Raw genomic sequence first — 20,913 nt, 5'->3', positions numbered from 1 at the left:
AACAGTTTGTGTTGTGCCTGTTAGTATTCACTGTCTGTTTTCTTACCTGGTTCTTCCTGACCTTGTACTTTCTCCTCATGTTCTCCTCTTTCCTCTCTCCCTCTTTGGACTGACAATCATACACAAATAGATTGTATTCAATTAGATTAAAAAATACTATTAAGATCACTAATAAAAAAGTCCTCTCTCAGTTTTCTTTTAACCAAAAGGCAAATAACCAAACCACATGTACATCTAATAAAGGACATAAATATTGAAACCTGATCCAACATTATCCTTTATTGATGGATCATTTGATTTTACACTTTTACCTGAATGTGGCTCCTTTTAAAAGAAAAAAACACTTCCTCATATCCATTATGAACCTGGCTACCTCTCTGTACACACACACACACACACACACACACACACACACACACACACACACACACACACCATATAGTGCTACATAGGGGGTATGCTGAAAATAGAGGGTGATAAACTGGGAAGGTGAAAACTAGTGAGTGAGTGACAATGAAAAGGCAGTTTTCATACCGCTGTAGCTATAATGGAGCAGACTAACAGCACTAATGTTTCTATTGTTGTCCTCTTCTGTTTCATATTGTGCTGAGTGAGCATGCCATCAGCCTGACCAATAAGAGCCAAGAGTTGCAGTGATAGGCAGGCTGAACCAGCAAATAGCCAGAAACAACTGGTCAGTGCAGCACCGCCTCAGGTACCACGTACAGATTTTAACTGGCTTCTGACTTTGTGTGGTGTGGAATATGCTAGATTTTATATAAATATGGATGAGATTAGCTGGGGATGAACAAAATCTCCTTCAGCAACTATTAAATAGCCAGAAGGGGCCAGACAGTCAATATATTAATTCAGCGTTCCTACAGAAAAGACTGTAAAGCATTCCCAAAAAGTCAAAACAATTATTTTAGCAGCTGATTTCTGTACTTAAAAAACCCCCCAAACAAACATTTATTATAGCTCTATTATGTAGGTAATGTAGGAGACGCGGACACAAATACACAGAGGGTTAACGAGGGAAGTGGGAGCACACGGGGAACACAGGTGACACTGATAATCATAACGAGACACGGCAGGAGTAACACAACACTGACGGGAGACTATCAAAGTAAAACAGGAAGCACACAGAGACGCAGAACACAGACATAGCGGGCTGGGAAAACATGGAATAAAACACAAGGAGGAGAAACGAGGCATGGGGACTGGCAGATACACAGAGGGGGCACACAGGGGGTAAAGTCACGAGGGGAAATCAAATAAGCAACATCTTAACAGAACAACCGAGGGACCCTAAAACTGACATCAAACAACAACAATACAAGACACACAAAAAAACAGGTAGAAGTCCCGGGACCATGACATGCAGGTGGTTACATATGGTTAAAATGATTCAAATGCAGTAAGTATGCACCTTTCTCATATCAATATAGTCCATAACTTGATTACTGTCTGTAGCCCACATGATTAAACACTTTAGTTACATAAAACATGTGAGTTTAGATTTTATCTACTGTATAGCCTGTATAGTAAATTAATATGTAGCCCAATAAGTTTAAAATCCAGAAAGCTACACTACATGGGGCGGTTCATTTACAAACACAGGTCTAACTTGAGTTTCACACAGTTTTTATTAGAAAACAATCAAATTGTTAAATGCTTAAAGTACACAAAATGTCAGAAATCTGCACCGTGATGAACACAAATTTAAGCCTAATTTTTCGTGATTTGTTGATTAACCCTCCGAGGTCTAAATCCCACGTTGTGCACATCAACATCACAGATTTGTACAAATAAAGTTCATAGCAAAGACATGTTAAATATTAAGCACTGGAAACAGCTTGTTGTTTTGTTGCCATAGCGATGCCTCCAGGGAAAAATTAGGGAGCAGAGCAAGAATGAGACCATATTAGTGGATATACGCTCTGATAACTTTGCCTAACAATCATAAAGAAATGTTTTATATTTTGTGTGTGTGTGTCCTCATTATTGAGCTTTAATCCTGCATGAAGGCCAAGATGAATCTCTTAGAGTAGAACTATTAGAATAAATAAAAATAATAAGACATTGACTGCTTTAGTCTTTTAGATTCACTTCTGTCTGTTTTGTTTTGTCTCCATTTAAAAGATATCAAAATCTGAGCAAACAACTTGATGTCAAAAGAATCTCTGCACATTCCGCAGTCTTTGCTGCTAGAGTGACATCACAGCATTTAAGCATGTTTTGAATGAAAACATCAGCATATGAACACAAAACTGAAGAGACACTGCAACCGAATGAAAGCAGACCACTATTTAGTGACATTTCCACGTTTCCCTGAGGATTAACTGCTCTGTAATTTACCAAGAACTAAAGTAAGCTCAAATTTCAGTTTATAAACTTAAGATCATTTACTTAAATATATAAAGCCTGATTTTCCTGCTTGCCAGGACACTATTTATGTACTTTACATTGTGCAAGACTAGACTATATTTTCCATCATAGAGAGGATGATGTGGATCTATTATTCAGGAAAACAAATGAAGACGTAACTATTTGTCAGCTGATGTAATATTTGACAAATTATACATAAATTAGAAAATGTTCTTAATCATATCTTAGAGTGACAGAAGCTCTTTTTAACACGATTATTTCTGAGATTATTTTGTTCATTTAGGAAAATAGAGAAGACTTAAGTTTTGTTCTCAAACAAACTATTAGAATTTCTGAGAAACTGAGGCTGCGTCCACATTTTTGAAAGCGCAGCTTTGTCTCTGCATTTGGGCCTTTCGTCCACACCTAAACAGCAGATTGAGTCACTGAAAGGTAAGATTTTTAAAAAGGACGTTTTTGTGTTTAGGTGTGGACGAGGAAAACGGACATTTACTCAGGCAATGTAAAAAGTGTGCGCCGCTGTTGAAGTCACGCTGTGGCCACGTTAGTGTTTACATGAGATCAATTTCTACAATGGCAGATGTAGACAACATACTGTGTCTGTTAATCTTAGTATCTGCAGTTTTTACACGCTTACATATACACACACAGTTACTGTGCCTCCATTTAGAAACACAGAGGCATCAGACGTGGATTCTACATTTAACACAGACGCTCTCCCAACCCAAATCCTGACGTCGGTTTGGAATAAATGTAATTTAAAAAAATTACATTTATGTATGCTGTATGCATTTTGTCCATTCCAAAGTTGTGAGTCTGTTCCAGCCAAAAAGCTGTCTTTAGTTATTAACATTTGAAACGATGAAGGCACGTGAAAGTAACATAAAGTTAGCTGCTTTTCCAGAAAAAGACAAAAACTTCTCAGAAGTACGTAAGGTTTTATGAGGTTTTCACACCCAGGCTTCTAGACTTCTGATTGGCCAACATTTCTACACGGTTAAGATTTGGCGTGTTCTTGACAGCGTTTCACTTTGTTTTTAGCGTTTAGATGTGGAAGGAGATATTTTTTCAAAACTGCACATGTGGACTGGATTTTTATTTTTATTTTTTTAAACAAAAAAGGAAAAACATCCGTTTTCAAACATAGCCGTGTACGTTCGGACGCAGCCTAAAGTCATCACAAAAAAAGCAAATTCTCTGAACATTCTGGGTTGAGGTTTAGTGATCATTGTTGTTTTGTGTTCCTTGTAGTCAAAATGAATGGAAGTGGAGATGGACCACAAAATAACCAAAACGGTAAGCACATGTACTCAGTCTTGAAATTGATGAAAAACTGATTTTCAGCAGATAGTTATGGATGTTAATTAAAAGATTTAATGATCTTGCAGGCCAACAGGTTAACCCACAAAGGTTTGCAAATGGAGATCAGGAACCTGCTAATGAACCAGTTAATGGAGGCTTCGTGAACGACCTGTATCTCGCTCTCCGTGATATTTGTTGGTTTCTGCATGAGCTAATAGCTTCAGTACTGGCACAATATGACAATTACCTTTACGGTGATGACGACGATGACGATGACGATGACGACGACAATGACGAGGACGACGAGGACGACGCAGATGACGAGGATGACGACAATGACGACGACGATGACGACGACAATGACGACGACGACAATGACGACGACGACGATGTCAACGTTCAAAATATTAATGTGAGGGACAATAATGCCAATGCTGACAACAATGAACAGCACGAGGATCATAATGCTGTGGTTGTTGTTGGCAATGAAAATGAGGAGGCATTTGAAGACCGTGTGGACCAGTACATCCCAGAAGAGGACCCTCAGCCAGGTGTTTCCAGGAGGAGGTCTAGAGAGATGGATGAAGAAGATTTGGGACCAAACAAAAGAATGAGATGGAGCGATGATGACTCTGACTTCTTCTCTGCTTCTGATACTGAGAGCGTGGGCTGTCCTCATGTTGGTAATATTGCCGATGAGGACATCAATCAGCAGGTAACAGAAAAAGAACCGCAGCCTGGTGGATCCACGAAAAGGTCCAGAGAGGAAGATGTTGACGAAAAAGAGCGTAATGGCAAAAAATCCAGGCTTGCACACTCTGATTCGGGGACCAGCTCAACTGTGCACGACGCTGAGAGCAGCAGTGATGAACTATTTGAAGATGCGCACGAAGAGCTTGATCATGAAACTGGAGGCTCGAGGAAGCGTTCCCGAGAGGATTTTGAGGAAGAAGAGGAATACTTGCCTGTGTGCAAACTTCACAGGTGTTCAATTGAGTCGACCAGCAGGGATGAAGACTAAGACTACTTCGACGGGTTTTTTCAGTATCCTTTTAGTAGGCTGATGCCTACTCAGGTGACCCTGAATCCTCCATGCTGCAATAAGCTGGGCATACACTGTGCTGCGATTTTTCAGTCGCGTTATTCAGCTCCTGATCAAACTGTACGATTGACTCGCAGGGGTGAGAAGTTTGATCAAGGCCAAACTCGGGACGATCCCCAAAACGATCGCACGACTGAAAAATCGGCTCAAAATGGGCCAAAAATCGCACAGTGTATGCCCAGCATTAGGCTGCCGGGGGATTCCCATGATGCACTGGGTGTTTCTTCTTCACCCACTGTGTTTAATAGACCTCTCTGCACTGAATGGTGTCTCTGTTCCATGTCTTTATACCATTTTCCTTTCCCCTCCCCAACCGGTCGCAGCAGATGGCCGCCCCTCCCTGAGCCTGGTTCTGCTGGAGGTTTCTTCCTGTTAAAAGGGAGTTTTTCCTTCCCACTGTCGCCAAAGTGCTTGCTCATAGGGGGTCATATGATTGTTGGGGTTTTCTTTGTAAGTATATCTTACAATATAAAGCGCCTTCAGGTGACTGTTGCTGTCATTTGGCGCTCTTTAAATAAAATTGAATTGAAAATTAAATAGATGTCACTGTGATGATTTCTTCCCTCCATAGAAAGCTTAGACCCAAATGCAGATTCAATGCACATGGTTAAACTATTTATGAGACTTTGTTTAAAGAGAGGGAATGGAGAACGTGGCTCGAGCTAGGAGTGTCAGCAGAGAGCAGGAACCAGAGGAAAAGCTATCGAGAGACTGAACACCTGGCTCCTGATGGGAACAATCCAACGGGAATTCTGCAACAGAGGGAGAAGAAGTTGCTGGACGGGTAAGGGAGTTTGAGGGTAGGATGAGTATGTTGGCAGAGGAGACCTAAACACAGGGAAGGAGCACGCCAGAACTGGAGCAGAGGGGAAGCCTAGTTACCACTGGAGATGGCAGAACAAACTGGCGAGGAGTAGCAGGCAGCGCTGGTTTAAGAAGCCCTCCTGCTGATTGTTTGCAGATGAGGCCCAGGTGAGATGCTGGAAACTCCACCTCTGAAGTGTGGACACAGTATCCCGATTCCAAGTGGAAAAGCCCCTCAGACACTTCCATGGTGCATGACAAGAAGGATGAGAAAGCATTCATGGTCCATCCATCCGTCCGTCAGCGTAATGCCTAAAAGTTTATTCAGATGTAAATGTATTACATTTTTAAATAAAGATCATCAGTGTTTTTAATGACGCTGCATTTCATTCATGTGTCTCTATTGGACAGTGTTGTAGAAGTTACAGAAGACAGGAATCAGTTCCAGCTTGGCCTGACATTTGATCACTAGTGATGTGTGATACCACTGATTTCCTTTCCGATCCGATACCAAGTAAAATTCAGGGTGGTATCGACGATACTGATCCGATACTTTGTACAAAAACTTTACTCTTTTATTGTATCTCAAATGATAGCGTCATAATCATTACAGGACATCAGATTACTTGTTCTTATCACTTAATAATGCAGAATTCATCATATAGAAATAAAAAACCTGAAGTTGTGCACTATGTGAACACCTTGCCTGCCTGCAGCACTAAAGGACTCCCTGAGAGACGTCTGTCTCACCCTAGCAGCACCCGTCCTTCTCCTCCTCTTCAGTTCGCCTCAACATAAGCTCGTCATATTCTGTGATATGATTTACTTTGAGGTGTTTGACAAGGTTAGTGGTGTTGCCACAACACCTCACTTTCTTGCCACATGTATCGCAAACCACGTCTCGGCTGTTTGTGGATGTAAAATACGTGCGCACATGACTCCAGTTACGCTCAGCCATTGTTGTGAGTGCGCACGCCACAGGCTGCCACACATTTATACAGCCGTATTTCACACATGACTATAAAAGGCGGAAGAGGGAGTAGTTCTTTCCAATGTAGACAATCTGAATGATAGTTTCTTTCCACTGTGTTCCTGTTAATGAAAAACTACAATTTCACCCAAAATGATTAAAATATCGATATTTTAATGTGGAAACCTTCTGTTTCCACATCTGGACTTTCTGTTGCTGCCCACGCAGGTGAAACTTTCTTTGAAGTGGCTCATTGAAGTTGTAATTGATAATCAATTCCCACACAATGTGAGAATCCAATCAATTTGTTTATCAGGGGAAAGGTGTGATTTTTTAGGACACTGGAGCCTAACATTAACTGGTTTAATCTTAGCTTATTTCCATAAGAAGAAAAACATACTGAGAAAGAGATCACCAAAATATACATGTACAAATGTGAAATGGTCATATGTAGTGTGAAAGAGCTATTTGACATCTTTAAATTCAAAGTAATGTATAAATCCACTTACATAAAACATGAAAAGGCGGAGCAGCGATGCCCATCTCAGCCAGTGTATGATGGTGGGGCAAGATGGCAGCTTCCACAACATGACGCCAGCTCCTATATATTTTTAGTAGATAAATGATACGTTTATGTATCAATTTGTTGGAAGATGTAATTACACCTTAATTATGTAATTAGAAGCAAAAATGATTTTTTTTAATCAAATCACCTCAAAATATTACTGTACTTACTTTCTAAATCATTCTTTACCTCTAAAAGGGGTGGCTGTGGCTCAGGAGGTGGAGCAGGTCATCTACTAATCAGATGGTTTTTGGGTCGATCCCTGGCTGCTCCAGACTGCATGCTAACTGTCCTTGGGCAAGACATTAACCCCAAGTCACTCTCTGATGCATTCATCAGAGTATGAATGTGTGTGAATGTTAGATAGAAAGCACAGAAAAAGGGCTTCTATGAACAGGTGTGAATGAGGCAACCTGTATAGGGCGCTTTGAATGTTCAGGTAGAGTAGAAAAGCACTGTAAAAATTTCTCTGTGTTGATTTCTTTCGGACCTCAAACATTACTCACCTTGTTGCAGGTTTCTTTATTAATGCTGAAAACCCAGAATGGAAACTGACCTTACTGCTTCCTTCCTTTCCAAACTACTGCGGCTCCTCCAACCAACGGCCGCGGCAGGCTAAACATGAGGACACAGATGACGTGCAACAGTAAACACATGAGATACACCTCTGTACTATTTGCTACTTTTATTCCACATACAACTGTCCATTATACAAATCGGCACACGGGCTCAAACCATTAAACAAATGCACAGACTGCACAAATAACTGCACCATTTACTATGCCAAATTTCAACATTGGCCTATTGCATAACTTAGTGCATAAGTATACATAAACCAAAAAATGCATCAAAATGATTCAAGCTGCGCTCAAGCTGCAGTCAACAGAAGGTTTCGCCTCATGCTCACCCTACCTTTCTGCTCATTAACATCAGGTGCCGTGAACAGGTGAGTGCAACCACATTTATCACCTAACACACCCATGAGTCACGCCCCACACCCGTGTACCAATACAGTGAGTGCATTTAAACCAACCCACTTAATCAAAAAAGGAACAACTCATATGACTCCTACACAAACTACTGCCTCACACATAGATTAAGCTCATCAAACATCTTTCTCATCAGTTCTTTGGAAACAACAGAATGACTTCAAGGCGTTGCCGTGTATTTGTGTAGTATGTTGGGCTGCATGGTAGCAGGGGCGATTCTAGGATCAGAGCTTTGGGGGTGCTGAGCACCCAGAGAGCTGCTCAACCAGGCAAGATCAACTTTACTCATCACGATGAGACGTCTTCCCTGTCTCTGTCAGTCCCTGCATCCCTACATGTCTCCAGTTGTCCCGAGTTCTCTCTGTCTGTCTCCTCGGTGCATTTAAACCCCTGTTCCTCCCTGTCCTCATCGTCTGTTGTATTCATCTCCATTATCAGTCATCATAATTTTACCATCTCTGTGCAAGTCTGCAAATTTCTTTATTAAATCATAAGATTCTTAAATTCATCAAGTCTCTCTGTGCCTGGGTCCTCGTCACAAAACATGATATCACTGTTTTGTACATTTTAACAATTTAATCCCACATTTTTTGAAAAGATGTAACAAAACCATAAAATCTGATGAAGGTTATTTAAATGCTGCTAAAGAAGAATGGATTGGAATTTTTAAAGAAAAAACATATCCTAACCTTAATTACTGGGGGGGAATAATAAATGATGCTCATAGTGAGTAAAAAGTAAACTGAGTGCATTTTTTGGACAGAGATTCACTTTTAATGTGTATGTATAATATAATACAGATACATAAAAAAAAACACTTCCAAAACATAATAAATTATTACAAATGAATTATTACAAAATATTTAAAAAAAAAGGATATAAAAATGGAGGCAACTTTGCCTGTGGTAGAATGTATACAATGCATGAAAAAATCTTTACTGCAGATACTAATTTTGTGTTGTAAGATTTATGAGTTTCATGCTTTCATAGTGGTCCTTAGGAGAGCGTGACATTTTTATCAGGTGGTACACACTGTAAAAAGTTTGAGAAACACTGATAAGCGTATGTGTGCTTTTGGAAAACATTTAAAGCTGCTGTACAGAATCTTTAAAACAAGCTTAAAACATTTTTAGAATATAAACAGAGCACTCTGCTTCTCTTTACAGCTCCTCACTCCACCAGGGCTGTTTGGCACCTTCTGATACTGTGCAAATGTGATGTACGTACTGCGGCAGTCATACAGACAAGTGGACGGTCCAAAAGTTGGCCTACCTATTACTGGCTGAGGTTTTAGTAGAGTTGTGGCTGAACCACATAAAAATATATCATTAATTTTAATCTCCCCAATCCATTATAATGTTATATGAGTATGAGTAAAATCAGGTTGTTTCTCTTTGTCAGTTTAACAGTTTCTGTTTTGCCTGTCACTATTCCCTGTCTGTTCTCTTACCTGGTTCTTCCTGACCTTGTACTTTCTCCTCAGGTTCCCCTCTTTCCTCTCTCCTTCTTCGGACTGACAATCATACACAAATTGATTGTATTCAATTAGATGAAAAATGAAATTAATATAAAAAAATACTATTAAGATCACTAACAAAAAGTCCTCTCTCAGTGTACTTTCAACCAAAAGGCAAATAACCAAACCACATGAACATCTAATTAAATATATAAATATTGAAACACTGATCCAACATTATTCTTGATTAACAGATCATTTGATTTTACACTTTTACCTGAATGTGGCTCCTTTTTTTGAAAAAACTTCCTTATATCCATTATGAACCTGGCTGTCTCTCTGCACACACACACACACACACACACACACACCGGGAGTTATAAGGTTAATGGGCATTCAGTCAGTTAGCTAGTTAGTATCCATTTCAAACAGGACAGTGGTAACAACAGCAGGCTACGGACAATTATAAGTTTTAGATTTTAAATAGGCTGTATAAATTTCAATGGGAGCAACAGGACGGTCAAGTATCCTGATTTTACTACAGAGCAGGACGGATTGTAGGGTAGCAAACATCGTCAGAAAACATGTTTTCAACACTGCAGGTTACCTGGGTGTAATGTTTTTCAGCTAAAAAGAAACATGGTCTGACTCCTACCTAACTATATAAAGAGTAACTGAAGGTTAAATGCAGCCAACATGTCCTGTTTTAAGCCAGGCACTTACACCTCCGCTCTGCTGCGTCTCAGACACCATCGCTCTGGCAGAAAGGGCGCCAGAGCCAGAGCAGGGGAGAGGCCAGCTGGAACAAACCATTTTGGGAGGGGGGGAGGTTATCTATAATTTTGTTTCTAAAGTGTTACGTCTCAACCAAGTACTGTATGCTTTTTATATTTTTAGTAGTGTGTCACACAAACAGCTGAAGCACCTCCCGAAAATGGGCTAAAATCGCCCCTGGTTGAGATCATGTGACTGATCGGCCAGTTGAAGAATATTCCATTTCTTTGCCTTGAGAAACTCTTTGCATTTGCAGTTTGCTTTGGGGTGCTATCCATTTGCACTGTCAACTGCTGGCCGAGCAGTTTTGCAGCATTTGGCTGAATACGAGCTGAGAGCATAGCCCTGTACAGTCACATCATCAATAAACACTAGTGACCTGGTTCTATTGGCAGCAAACTCTAATCTGTCCTTGCTAATTGTTTGCACCTTGTAGTAAACCCTCTGTATTTCCATTCGTGAAGACATCTTGACTGTAGACCATGACAAATTACTTTTAGGTCTTTAAAAAAGGAGCACTATGCAAAAAAAACAAACATTTTTTTAAATTCCTAATCAGTTAATGTAGTACTTTTGTGACTTTTTTACATTCCCAAAAAGTCAAAACAATTATTTTAGCAGCTGATTTCTGTACTTAAAAAAACCCCCAAACAAACATTTATTATAACTCTATTATGTAGGTAATGTAGGAGACGCGGACACAAATACACAGAGGGTTAACGAGGGAAGTGGGAGCACACGGGGAACACAGGTGACACTGATAATCATAACGAGACACGGCAGGAGTAACACAACACTGACGGGAGACTATCAAAGTAAAACAGGAAGCACACAGAGACGCAGAACACAGACATAGCGGGCTGGGAAAACATGGAATAAAACACAAGGAGGAGAAACGAGGCATGGGGACTGGCAGATACACAGAGGGGGCACACAGGGGGTAAAGTCACGAGGGGAAATCAAATAAGCAACATCTTAACAGAACAACCGAGGGACCCTAAAACTGACATCAAACAACAACAATACAAGACACACAAAAAAACAGGTAGAAGTCCCGGGACCATGACATGCAGGTGGTTACATATGGTTAAAATGATTCAAATGCAGTAAGTATGCACCTTTCTCATATCAATATAGTCCATAACTTGATTACTGTCTGTAGCCCACATGATTAAACACTTTAGTTACATAAAACATGTGAGTTTAGATTTTATCTACTGTATAGCCTGTATAGTAAATTAATATGTAGCCCAATAAGTTTAAAATCCAGAAAGCTACACTACATGGGGCGGTTCATTTACAAACACAGGTCTAACTTGAGTTTCACACAGTTTTTATTAGAAAACAATCAAATTGTTAAATGCTTAAAGTACACAAAATGTCAGAAATCTGCACCGTGATGAACACAAATTTAAGCCTAATTTTTCGTGATTTGTTGATTAACCCTCCGAGGTCTAAATCCCACGTTGTGCACATCAACATCACAGATTTGTACAAATAAAGTTCATAGCAAAGACATGTTAAATATTAAGCACTGGAAACAGCTTGTTGTTTTGTTGCCATAGCGATGCCTCCAGGGAAAAATTAGGGAGCAGAGCAAGAATGAGACCATATTAGTGGATATACGCTCTGATAACTTTGCCTAACAATCATAAAGAAATGTTTTATATTTTGTGTGTGTGTGTCCTCATTATTGAGCTTTAATCCTGCATGAAGGCCAAGATGAATCTCTTAGAGTAGAACTATTAGAATAAATAAAAATAATAAGACATTGACTGCTTTAGTCTTTTAGATTCACTTCTGTCTGTTTTGTTTTGTCTCCATTTAAAAGATATCAAAATCTGAGCAAACAACTTGATGTCAAAAGAATCTCTGCACATTCCGCAGTCTTTGCTGCTAGAGTGACATCACAGCATTTAAGCATGTTTTGAATGAAAACATCAGCATATGAACACAAAACTGAAGAGACACTGCAACCGAATGAAAGCAGACCACTATTTAGTGACATTTCCACGTTTCCCTGAGGATTAACTGCTCTGTAATTTACCAAGAACTAAAGTAAGCTCAAATTTCAGTTTATAAACTTAAGATCATTTACTTAAATATATAAAGCCTGATTTTCCTGCTTGCCAGGACACTATTTATGTACTTTACATTGTGCAAGACTAGACTATATTTTCCATCATAGAGAGGATGATGTGGATCTATTATTCAGGAAAACAAATGAAGACGTAACTATTTGTCAGCTGATGTAATATTTGACAAATTATACATAAATTAGAAAATGTTCTTAATCATATCTTAGAGTGACAGAAGCTCTTTTTAACACGATTATTTCTGAGATTATTTTGTTCATTTAGGAAAATAGAGAAGACTTAAGTTTTGTTCTCAAACAAACTATTAGAATTTCTGAGAAACTGAGGCTGCGTCCACATTTTTGAAAGCGCAGCTTTGTCTCTGCATTTGGGCCTTTCGTCCACACCTAAACAGCAGATTGAGTCACTGAAAGGTAAGATTTTTAAAAAGGACGTTTTTGTGTTTAGGTGTGGACGAGGAAAACGGACATTTACTCAGGCAATGTAAAAAGTGTGCGCCGCTGTTGAAGTCACGCTGTGGCCACGTTAGTGTTTACATGAGATCAATTTCTACAATGGCAGATGTAGACAACATACTGTGTCTGTTAATCTTAGTATCTGCAGTTTTTACACGCTTACATATACACACACAGTTACTGTGCCTCCATTTAGAAACACAGAGGCATCAGACGTGGATTCTACATTTAACACAGACGCTCTCCCAACCCAAATCCTGACGTCGGTTTGGAATAAATGTAATTTAAAAAAATTACATTTATGTATGCTGTATGCATTTTGTCCATTCCAAAGTTGTGAGTCTGTTCCAGCCAAAAAGCTGTCTTTAGTTATTAACATTTGAAACGATGAAGGCACGTGAAAGTAACACAAAATTAGCTGCTTTTCCAGAAAAAGACAAAAACTTCTCAGAAGTACGTAAGGTTTTATGAGGTTTTCCCACCCAGGCTTCTAGACTTCTGATTGGCCAACATTTCTACACGGTTAAGATTTGGCGTGTTCTTGACAGCGTTTCACTTTGTTTTTAGCGTTTAGATGTGGAAGGAGATATTTTTTCAAAACTGCACATGTGGACTGGATTTTTATTTTTATTTTTTTAAACAAAAAAGGAAAAACATCCGTTTTCAAACATAGCCGTGTACGTTCGGACGCAGCCTAAAGTCATCACAAAAAAAGCAAATTCTCTGAACATTCTGGGTTGAGGTTTAGTGATCATTGTTGTTTTGTGTTCCTTGTAGTCAAAATGAATGGAAGTGGAGATGGACCACAAAATAACCAAAACGGTAAGCACATGTACTCAGTCTTGAAATTGATGAAAAACTGATTTTCAGCAGATAGTTATGGATGTTAATTAAAAGATTTAATGATCTTGCAGGCCAACAGGTTAACCCACAAAGGTTTGCAAATGGAGATCAGGAACCTGCTAATGAACCAGTTAATGGAGGCTTCGTGAACGACCTGTATCTCGCTCTCCGTGATATTTGTTGGTTTCTGCATGAGCTAATAGCTTCAGTACTGGCACAATATGACAATTACCTTTACGGTGATGACGACGATGACGATGACGATGACGACGACGACGACGACAATGACGAGGACGACGAGGACGACGCAGATGACGAGGATGACGACAATGACGACGACGATGACGACGACAATGACGACGACGACAATGACGACGACGACGATGTCAACGTTCAAAATATTAATGTGAGGGACAATAATGCCAATGCTGACAACAATGAACAGCACGAGGATCATAATGCTGTGGTTGTTGTTGGCAATGAAAATGAGGAGGCATTTGAAGACCGTGTGGACCAGTACATCCCAGAAGAGGACCCTCAGCCAGGTGTTTCCAGGAGGAGGTCTAGAGAGATGGATGAAGAAGATTTGGGACCAAACAAAAGAATGAGATGGAGCGATGATGACTCTGACTTCTTCTCTGCTTCTGATACTGAGAGCGTGGGCTGTCCTCATGTTGGTAATATTGCCGATGAGGACATCAATCAGCAGGTAACAGAAAAAGAACCGCAGCCTGGTGGATCCACGAAAAGGTCCAGAGAGGAAGATGTTGACGAAAAAGAGCGTAATGGCAAAAAATCCAGGCTTGCACACTCTGATTCGGGGACCAGCTCAACTGTGCACGACGCTGAGAGCAGCAGTGATGAACTATTTGAAGATGCGCACGAAGAGCTTGATCATGAAACTGGAGGCTCGAGGAAGCGTTCCCGAGAGGATTTTGAGGAAGAAGAGGAATACTTGCCTGTGTGCAAACTTCACAGGTGTTCAATTGAGTCGACCAGCAGGGATGAAGACTAAGACTACTTCGACGGGTTTTTTCAGTATCCTTTTAGTAGGCTGATGCCTACTCAGGTGACCCTGAATCCTCCATGCTGCAATAAGCTGGGCATACACTGTGCTGCGATTTTTCAGTCGCGTTATTCAGCTCCTGATCAAACTGTACGATTGACTCGCAGGGGTGAGAAGTTTGATCAAGGCCAAACTCGGGACGATCCCCAAAACGATCGCACGACTGAAAAATCGGCTCAAAATGGGCCAAAAATCGCACAGTGTATGCCCAGCATTAGGCTGCCGGGGGATTCCCATGATGCACTGGGTGTTTCTTCTTCACCCACTGTGTTTAATAGACCTCTCTGCACTGAATGGTGTCTCTGTTCCATGTCTTTATACCATTTTCCTTTCCCCTCCCCAACCGGTCGCAGCAGATGGCCGCCCCTCCCTGAGCCTGGTTCTGCTGGAGGTTTCTTCCTGTTAAAAGGGAGTTTTTCCTTCCCACTGTCGCCAAAGTGCTTGCTCATAGGGGGTCATATGATTGTTGGGGTTTTCTTTGTAAGTATATCTTACAATATAAAGCGCCTTCAGGTGACTGTTGCTGTCATTTGGCGCTCTTTAAATAAAATTGAATTGAAAATTAAATAGATGTCACTGTGATGATTTCTTCCCTCCATAGAAAGCTTAGACCCAAATGCAGATTCAATGCACATGGTTAAACTATTTATGAGACTTTGTTTAAAGAGAGGGAATGGAGAACGTGGCTCGAGCTAGGAGTGTCAGCAGAGAGCAGGAACCAGAGGAAAAGCTATCGAGAGACTGAACACCTGGCTCCTGATGGGAACAATCCAACGGGAATTCTGCAACAGAGGGAGAAGAAGTTGCTGGACGGGTAAGGGAGTTTGAGGGTAGGATGAGTATGTTGGCAGAGGAGACCTAAACACAGGGAAGGAGCACGCCAGAACTGGAGCAGAGGGGAAGCCTAGTTACCACTGGAGATGGCAGAACAAACTGGCGAGGAGTAGCAGGCAGCGCTGGTTTAAGAAGCCCTCCTGCTGATTGTTTGCAGATGAGGCCCAGGTGAGATGCTGGAAACTCCACCTCTGAAGTGTGGACACAGTATCCCGATTCCAAGTGGAAAAGCCCCTCAGACACTTCCATGGTGCATGACAAGAAGGATGAGAAAGCATTCATGGTCCATCCATCCGTCCGTCAGCGTAATGCCTAAAAGTTTATTCAGATGTAAATGTATTACATTTTTAAATAAAGATCATCAGTGTTTTTAATGACGCTGCATTTCATTCATGTGTCTCTATTGGACAGTGTTGTAGAAGTTACAGAAGACAGGAATCAGTTCCAGCTTGGCCTGACATTTGATCACTAGTGATGTGTGATACCACTGATTTCCTTTCCGATCCGATACCAAGTAAAATTCAGGGTGGTATCGACGATACTGATCCGATACTTTGTACAAAAACTTTACTCTTTTATTGTATCTCAAATGATAGCGTCATAATCATTACAGGACATCAGATTACTTGTTCTTATCACTTAATAATGCAGAATTCATCATATAGAAATAAAAAACCTGAAGTTGTGCACTATGTGAACACCTTGCCTGCCTGCAGCACTAAAGGACTCCCTGAGAGACGTCTGTCTCACCCTAGCAGCACCCGTCCTTCTCCTCCTCTTCAGTTCGCCTCAACATAAGCTCGTCATATTCTGTGATATGATTTACTTTGAGGTGTTTGACAAGGTTAGTGGTGTTGCCACAACACCTCACTTTCTTGCCACATGTATCGCAAACCACGTCTCGGCTGTTTGTGGATGTAAAATACGTGCGCACATGACTCCAGTTACGCTCAGCCATTGTTGTGAGTGCGCACGCCACAGGCTGCCACACATTTATACAGCCGTATTTCACACATGACTATAAAAGGCGGAAGAGGGAGTAGTTCTTTCCAATGTAGACAATCTGAATGATAGTTTCTTTCCACTGTGTTCCTGTTAATGAAAAACTACAATTTCACCCAAAATGATTAAAATATCGATATTTTAATGTGGAAACCTTCTGTTTCCACATCTGGACTTTCTGTTGCTGCCCACGCAGGTGAAACTTTCTTTGAAGTGGCTCATTGAAGTTGTAATTGATAATCAATTCCCACACAATGTGAGAATCCAATCAATTTGTTTATCAGGGTAAAGGTGTGATTTTTTAGGACACTGGAGCCTAACATTAACTGGTTTAATCTTAGCTTATTTCCATAAGAAGAAAAACATACTGAGAAAGAGATCACCAAAATATACATGTACAAATGTGAAATGGTCATATGTAGTGTGAAAGAGCTATTTGACATCTTTAAATTCAAAGTAATGTATAAATCCACTTACATAAAACATGAAAAGGCGGAGCAGCGATGCCCATCTCAGCCAGTGTATGATGGTGGGGCAAGATGGCAGCTTCCACAACATGACGCCAGCTCCTATATATTTTTAGTAGATAAATGATACGTTTATGTATCAATTTGTTGGAAGATGTAATTACACCTTAATTATGTAATTAGAAGCAAAAATGATTTTTTTTAATCAAATCACCTCAAAATATTACTGTACTTACTTTCTAAATCATTCTTTACCTCTAAAAGGGGTGGCTGTGGCTCAGGAGGTGGAGCAGGTCATCTACTAATCAGATGGTTTTTGGGTCGATCCCTGGCTGCTCCAGACTGCATGCTAACTGTCCTTGGGCAAGACATTAACCCCAAGTCACTCTCTGATGCATTCATCAGAGTATGAATGTGTGTGAATGTTAGATAGAAAGCACAGAAAAAGGGCTTCTATGAACAGGTGTGAATGAGGCAACCTGTATAGGGCGCTTTGAATGTTCAGGTAGAGTAGAAAAGCACTGTAAAAATTTCTCTGTGTTGATTTCTTTCGGACCTCAAACATTACTCACCTTGTTGCAGGTTTCTTTATTAATGCTGAAAACCCAGAATGGAAACTGACCTTACTGCTTCCTTCCTTTCCAAACTACTGCGGCTCCTCCAACCAACGGCCGCGGCAGGCTAAACATGAGGACACAGATGACGTGCAACAGTAAACACATGAGATACACCTCTGTACTATTTGCTACTTTTATTCCACATACAACTGTCCATTATACAAATCGGCACACGGGCTCAAACCATTAAACAAATGCACAGACTGCACAAATAACTGCACCATTTACTATGCCAAATTTCAACATTGGCCTATTGCATAACTTAGTGCATAAGTATACATAAACCAAAAAATGCATCAAAATGATTCAAGCTGCGCTCAAGCTGCAGTCAACAGAAGGTTTCGCCTCATGCTCACCCTACCTTTCTGCTCATTAACATCAGGTGCCGTGAACAGGTGAGTGCAACCACATTTATCACCTAACACACCCATGAGTCACGCCCCACACCCGTGTACCAATACAGTGAGTGCATTTAAACCAACCCACTTAATCAAAAAAGGAACAACTCATATGACTCCTACACAAACTACTGCCTCACACATAGATTAAGCTCATCAAACATCTTTCTCATCAGTTCTTTGGAAACAACAGAATGACTTCAAGGCGTTGCCGTGTATTTGTGTAGTATGTTGGGCTGCATGGTAGCAGGGGCGATTCTAGGATCAGAGCTTTGGGGGTGCTGAGCACCCAGAGAGCTGCTCAACCAGGCAAGATCAACTTTACTCATCACGATGAGACGTCTTCCCTGTCTCTGTCAGTCCCTGCATCCCTACATGTCTCCAGTTGTCCCGAGTTCTCTCTGTCTGTCTCCTCGGTGCATTTAAACCCCTGTTCCTCCCTGTCCTCATCGTCTGTTGTATTCATCTCCATTATCAGTCATCATAATTTTACCATCTCTGTGCAAGTCTGCAAATTTCTTTATTAAATCATAAGATTCTTAAATTCATCAAGTCTCTCTGTGCCTGGGTCCTCGTCACAAAACATGATATCACTGTTTTGTACATTTTAACAATTTAATCCCACATTTTTTGAAAAGATGTAACAAAACCATAAAATCTGATGAAGGTTATTTAAATGCTGCTAAAGAAGAATGGATTGGAATTTTTAAAGAAAAAACATATCCTAACCTTAATTACTGGGGGGGAATAATAAATGATGCTCATAGTGAGTAAAAAGTAAACTGAGTGCATTTTTTGGACAGAGATTCACTTTTAATGTGTATGTATAATATAATACAGATACATAAAAAAAACACTTCCAAAACATAATAAATTATTACAAATGAATTATTACAAAATATTTAAAAAAAGGATATAAAAATGGAGGCAACTTTGCCTGTGGTAGAATGTATACAATGCATGAAAAAATCTTTACTGCAGATACTAATTTTGTGTTGTAAGATTTATGAGTTTCATGCTTTCATAGTGGTCCTTAGGAGAGCGTGACATTTTTATCAGGTGGTACACACTGTAAAAAGTTTGAGAAACACTGATAAGCGTATGTGTGCTTTTGGAAAACATTTAAAGCTGCTGTACAGAATCTTTAAAACAAGCTTAAAACATTTTTAGAATATAAACAGAGCACTCTGCTTCTCTTTACAGCTCCTCACTCCACCAGGGCTGTTTGGCACCTTCTGATACTGTGCAAATGTGATGTACGTACTGCGGCAGTCATACAGACAAGTGGACGGTCCAAAAGTTGGCCTACCTATTACTGGCTGAGGTTTTAGTAGAGTTGTGGCTGAACCACATAAAAATATATCATTAATTTTAATCTCCCCAATCCATTATAATGTTATATGAGTATGAGTAAAATCAGGTTGTTTCTCTTTGTCAGTTTAACAGTTTCTGTTTTGCCTGTCACTATTCCCTGTCTGTTCTCTTACCTGGTTCTTCCTGACCTTGTACTTTCTCCTCAGGTTCCCCTCTTTCCTCTCTCCTTCTTCGGACTGACAATCATACACAAATTGATTGTATTCAATTAGATGAAAAATGAAATTAATATAAAAAAATACTATTAAGATCACTAACAAAAAGTCCTCTCTCAGTGTACTTTCAACCAAAAGGCAAATAACCAAACCACATGAACATCTAATTAAATATATAAATATTGAAACACTGATCCAACATTATTCTTGATTAACAGATCATTTGATTTCACACTTTTACCTGAATGTGGCTCCTTTTTTTGAAAAAACTTCCTTATATCCATTATGAACCTGGCTGTCTCTCTGCACACACACACACACACACACACCGGGAGTTATAAGGTTAATGGGCATTCAGTCAGTTAGCTAGTTAGTATCCATTTCAAACAGGACAGTGGTAACAACAGCAGGCTACGGACAATTATAAGTTTTAGATTTTAAATAGGCTGTATAAATTTCAATGGGAGCAACAGGACGGTCAAGTATCCTGATTTTACTACAGAGCAGGACGGATTGTAGGGTAGCAAACATCGTCAGAAAACATGTTTTCAACACTGCAGGTTACCTGGGTGTAATGTTTTTCAGCTAAAAAGAAACATGGTCTGACTCCTACCTAACTATATAAAGAGTAACTGAAGGTTAAATGCAGCCAACATGTCCTGTTTTAAGCCAGGCACTTACACCTCCGCTCTGCTGCGTCTAAGACACCATCGCTCTGGCAGAAAGGGCGCCAGAGCCAGAGCAGGGGAGAGGCGAGCTGGAACAAACCATTTTGGGAGGGGGGGAGGTTATCTATAATTTTGTTTCTAAAGTGTTACGTCTCAACCAAGTACTGTATGCTTTTTATATTTTTAGTAGTGTGTCACACAAACAGCTGAAGCACCTCCCGAAAATGGGCTAAAATCGCCCCTGGTTGAGATCATGTGACTGATCAGCCAGTTGAAGAATATTCCATTTCTTTGCCTTGAGAAACTCTTTGCATTTGCAGTTTGCTTTGGGGTGCTATCCATTTGCACTGTCAACTGCTGGCCGAGCAGTTTTGCAGCATTTGGCTGAATACGAGCTGAGAGCATAGCCCTGTACAGTCACATCATCAATAAACACTAGTGACCTGGTTCTATTGGCAGCAAACTCTAATCTGTCCTTGCTAATTGTTTGCACCTTGTAGTAAACCCTCTGTATTTCCATTCGTGAAGACATCTTGACTGTAGACCATGACAAATTACTTTTAGGTCTTTAAAAAAGGAGCACTATGC

General features: G+C 40.2%; 2 protein-coding genes and 2 long non-coding RNA genes across 6 annotated transcripts; 2 read left to right on the top strand and 2 right to left on the bottom strand.

The window, feature by feature from the left end:
• The first annotated feature begins 391 nt into the window (after nt 1-391).
• Nucleotides 392-5,329, top strand: LOC146381802 (uncharacterized). Its single transcript, XM_084937929.1, has 3 exons — nt 392-715; nt 3,640-3,684; nt 3,777-5,329. The coding sequence occupies exons 2-3, from the start codon at nt 3,645-3,647 to the stop codon at nt 4,709-4,711; spliced, it is 975 nt and encodes a 324-aa protein (XP_084794055.1). The 5' UTR covers nt 392-715; nt 3,640-3,644; the 3' UTR covers nt 4,712-5,329.
• Nucleotides 5,330-5,421: 92 nt separating this feature from the next.
• On the bottom strand, nt 5,422-11,000 carry LOC146381801 (uncharacterized). Its single transcript, XR_014801167.1, has 5 exons — nt 9,854-11,000; nt 9,571-9,633; nt 7,321-7,746; nt 7,076-7,167; nt 5,422-5,908 (listed from the first exon to the last, which is right to left on the bottom strand). It is a non-coding gene; the product is annotated as an uncharacterized LOC146381801 (long non-coding RNA).
• A 1,081-nt stretch (nt 11,001-12,081) lies between these two features.
• Nucleotides 12,082-15,377, top strand: LOC146381800 (uncharacterized). 2 transcript variants are annotated; one of them, XM_084937928.1, is made up of 3 exons: nt 12,082-12,408; nt 13,679-13,723; nt 13,816-15,377. In XM_084937928.1, exons 2-3 carry the CDS (start codon nt 13,684-13,686, stop codon nt 14,757-14,759), a joined length of 984 nt encoding a protein of 327 aa, XP_084794054.1. In that variant the 5' UTR covers nt 12,082-12,408; nt 13,679-13,683; the 3' UTR covers nt 14,760-15,377. The 2 variants fall into 2 exon arrangements, with proteins under 2 accessions (XP_084794054.1, XP_084794053.1); XM_084937927.1 differs by lacking the exon at nt 12,082-12,408 and having other exon boundaries at nt 13,585-13,723.
• A 92-nt stretch (nt 15,378-15,469) lies between these two features.
• LOC146381799 (uncharacterized) lies at nt 15,470-20,346 on the bottom strand. 2 transcript variants are annotated; one of them, XR_014801166.1, is made up of 5 exons: nt 19,899-20,346; nt 19,616-19,678; nt 17,369-17,794; nt 17,124-17,215; nt 15,470-15,956 (listed from the first exon to the last, which is right to left on the bottom strand). It is a non-coding gene; the product is annotated as an uncharacterized LOC146381799 (long non-coding RNA). The 2 variants fall into 2 exon arrangements; XR_014801165.1 differs by having other exon boundaries at nt 19,616-20,346.
• Nucleotides 20,347-20,913: the final 567 nt, after the last annotated feature.

Source organism: Perissodus microlepis, chromosome 8 (genome assembly GCF_051167445.1).
Source record: "Perissodus microlepis isolate ML-2025 ecotype Zambia chromosome 8, ASM5116744v1, whole genome shotgun sequence".
Classification (NCBI taxonomy): domain Eukaryota; kingdom Metazoa; phylum Chordata; class Actinopteri; order Cichliformes; family Cichlidae; genus Perissodus; species Perissodus microlepis.
This window is presented reverse-complemented; position numbering and strand designations above follow the sequence as displayed.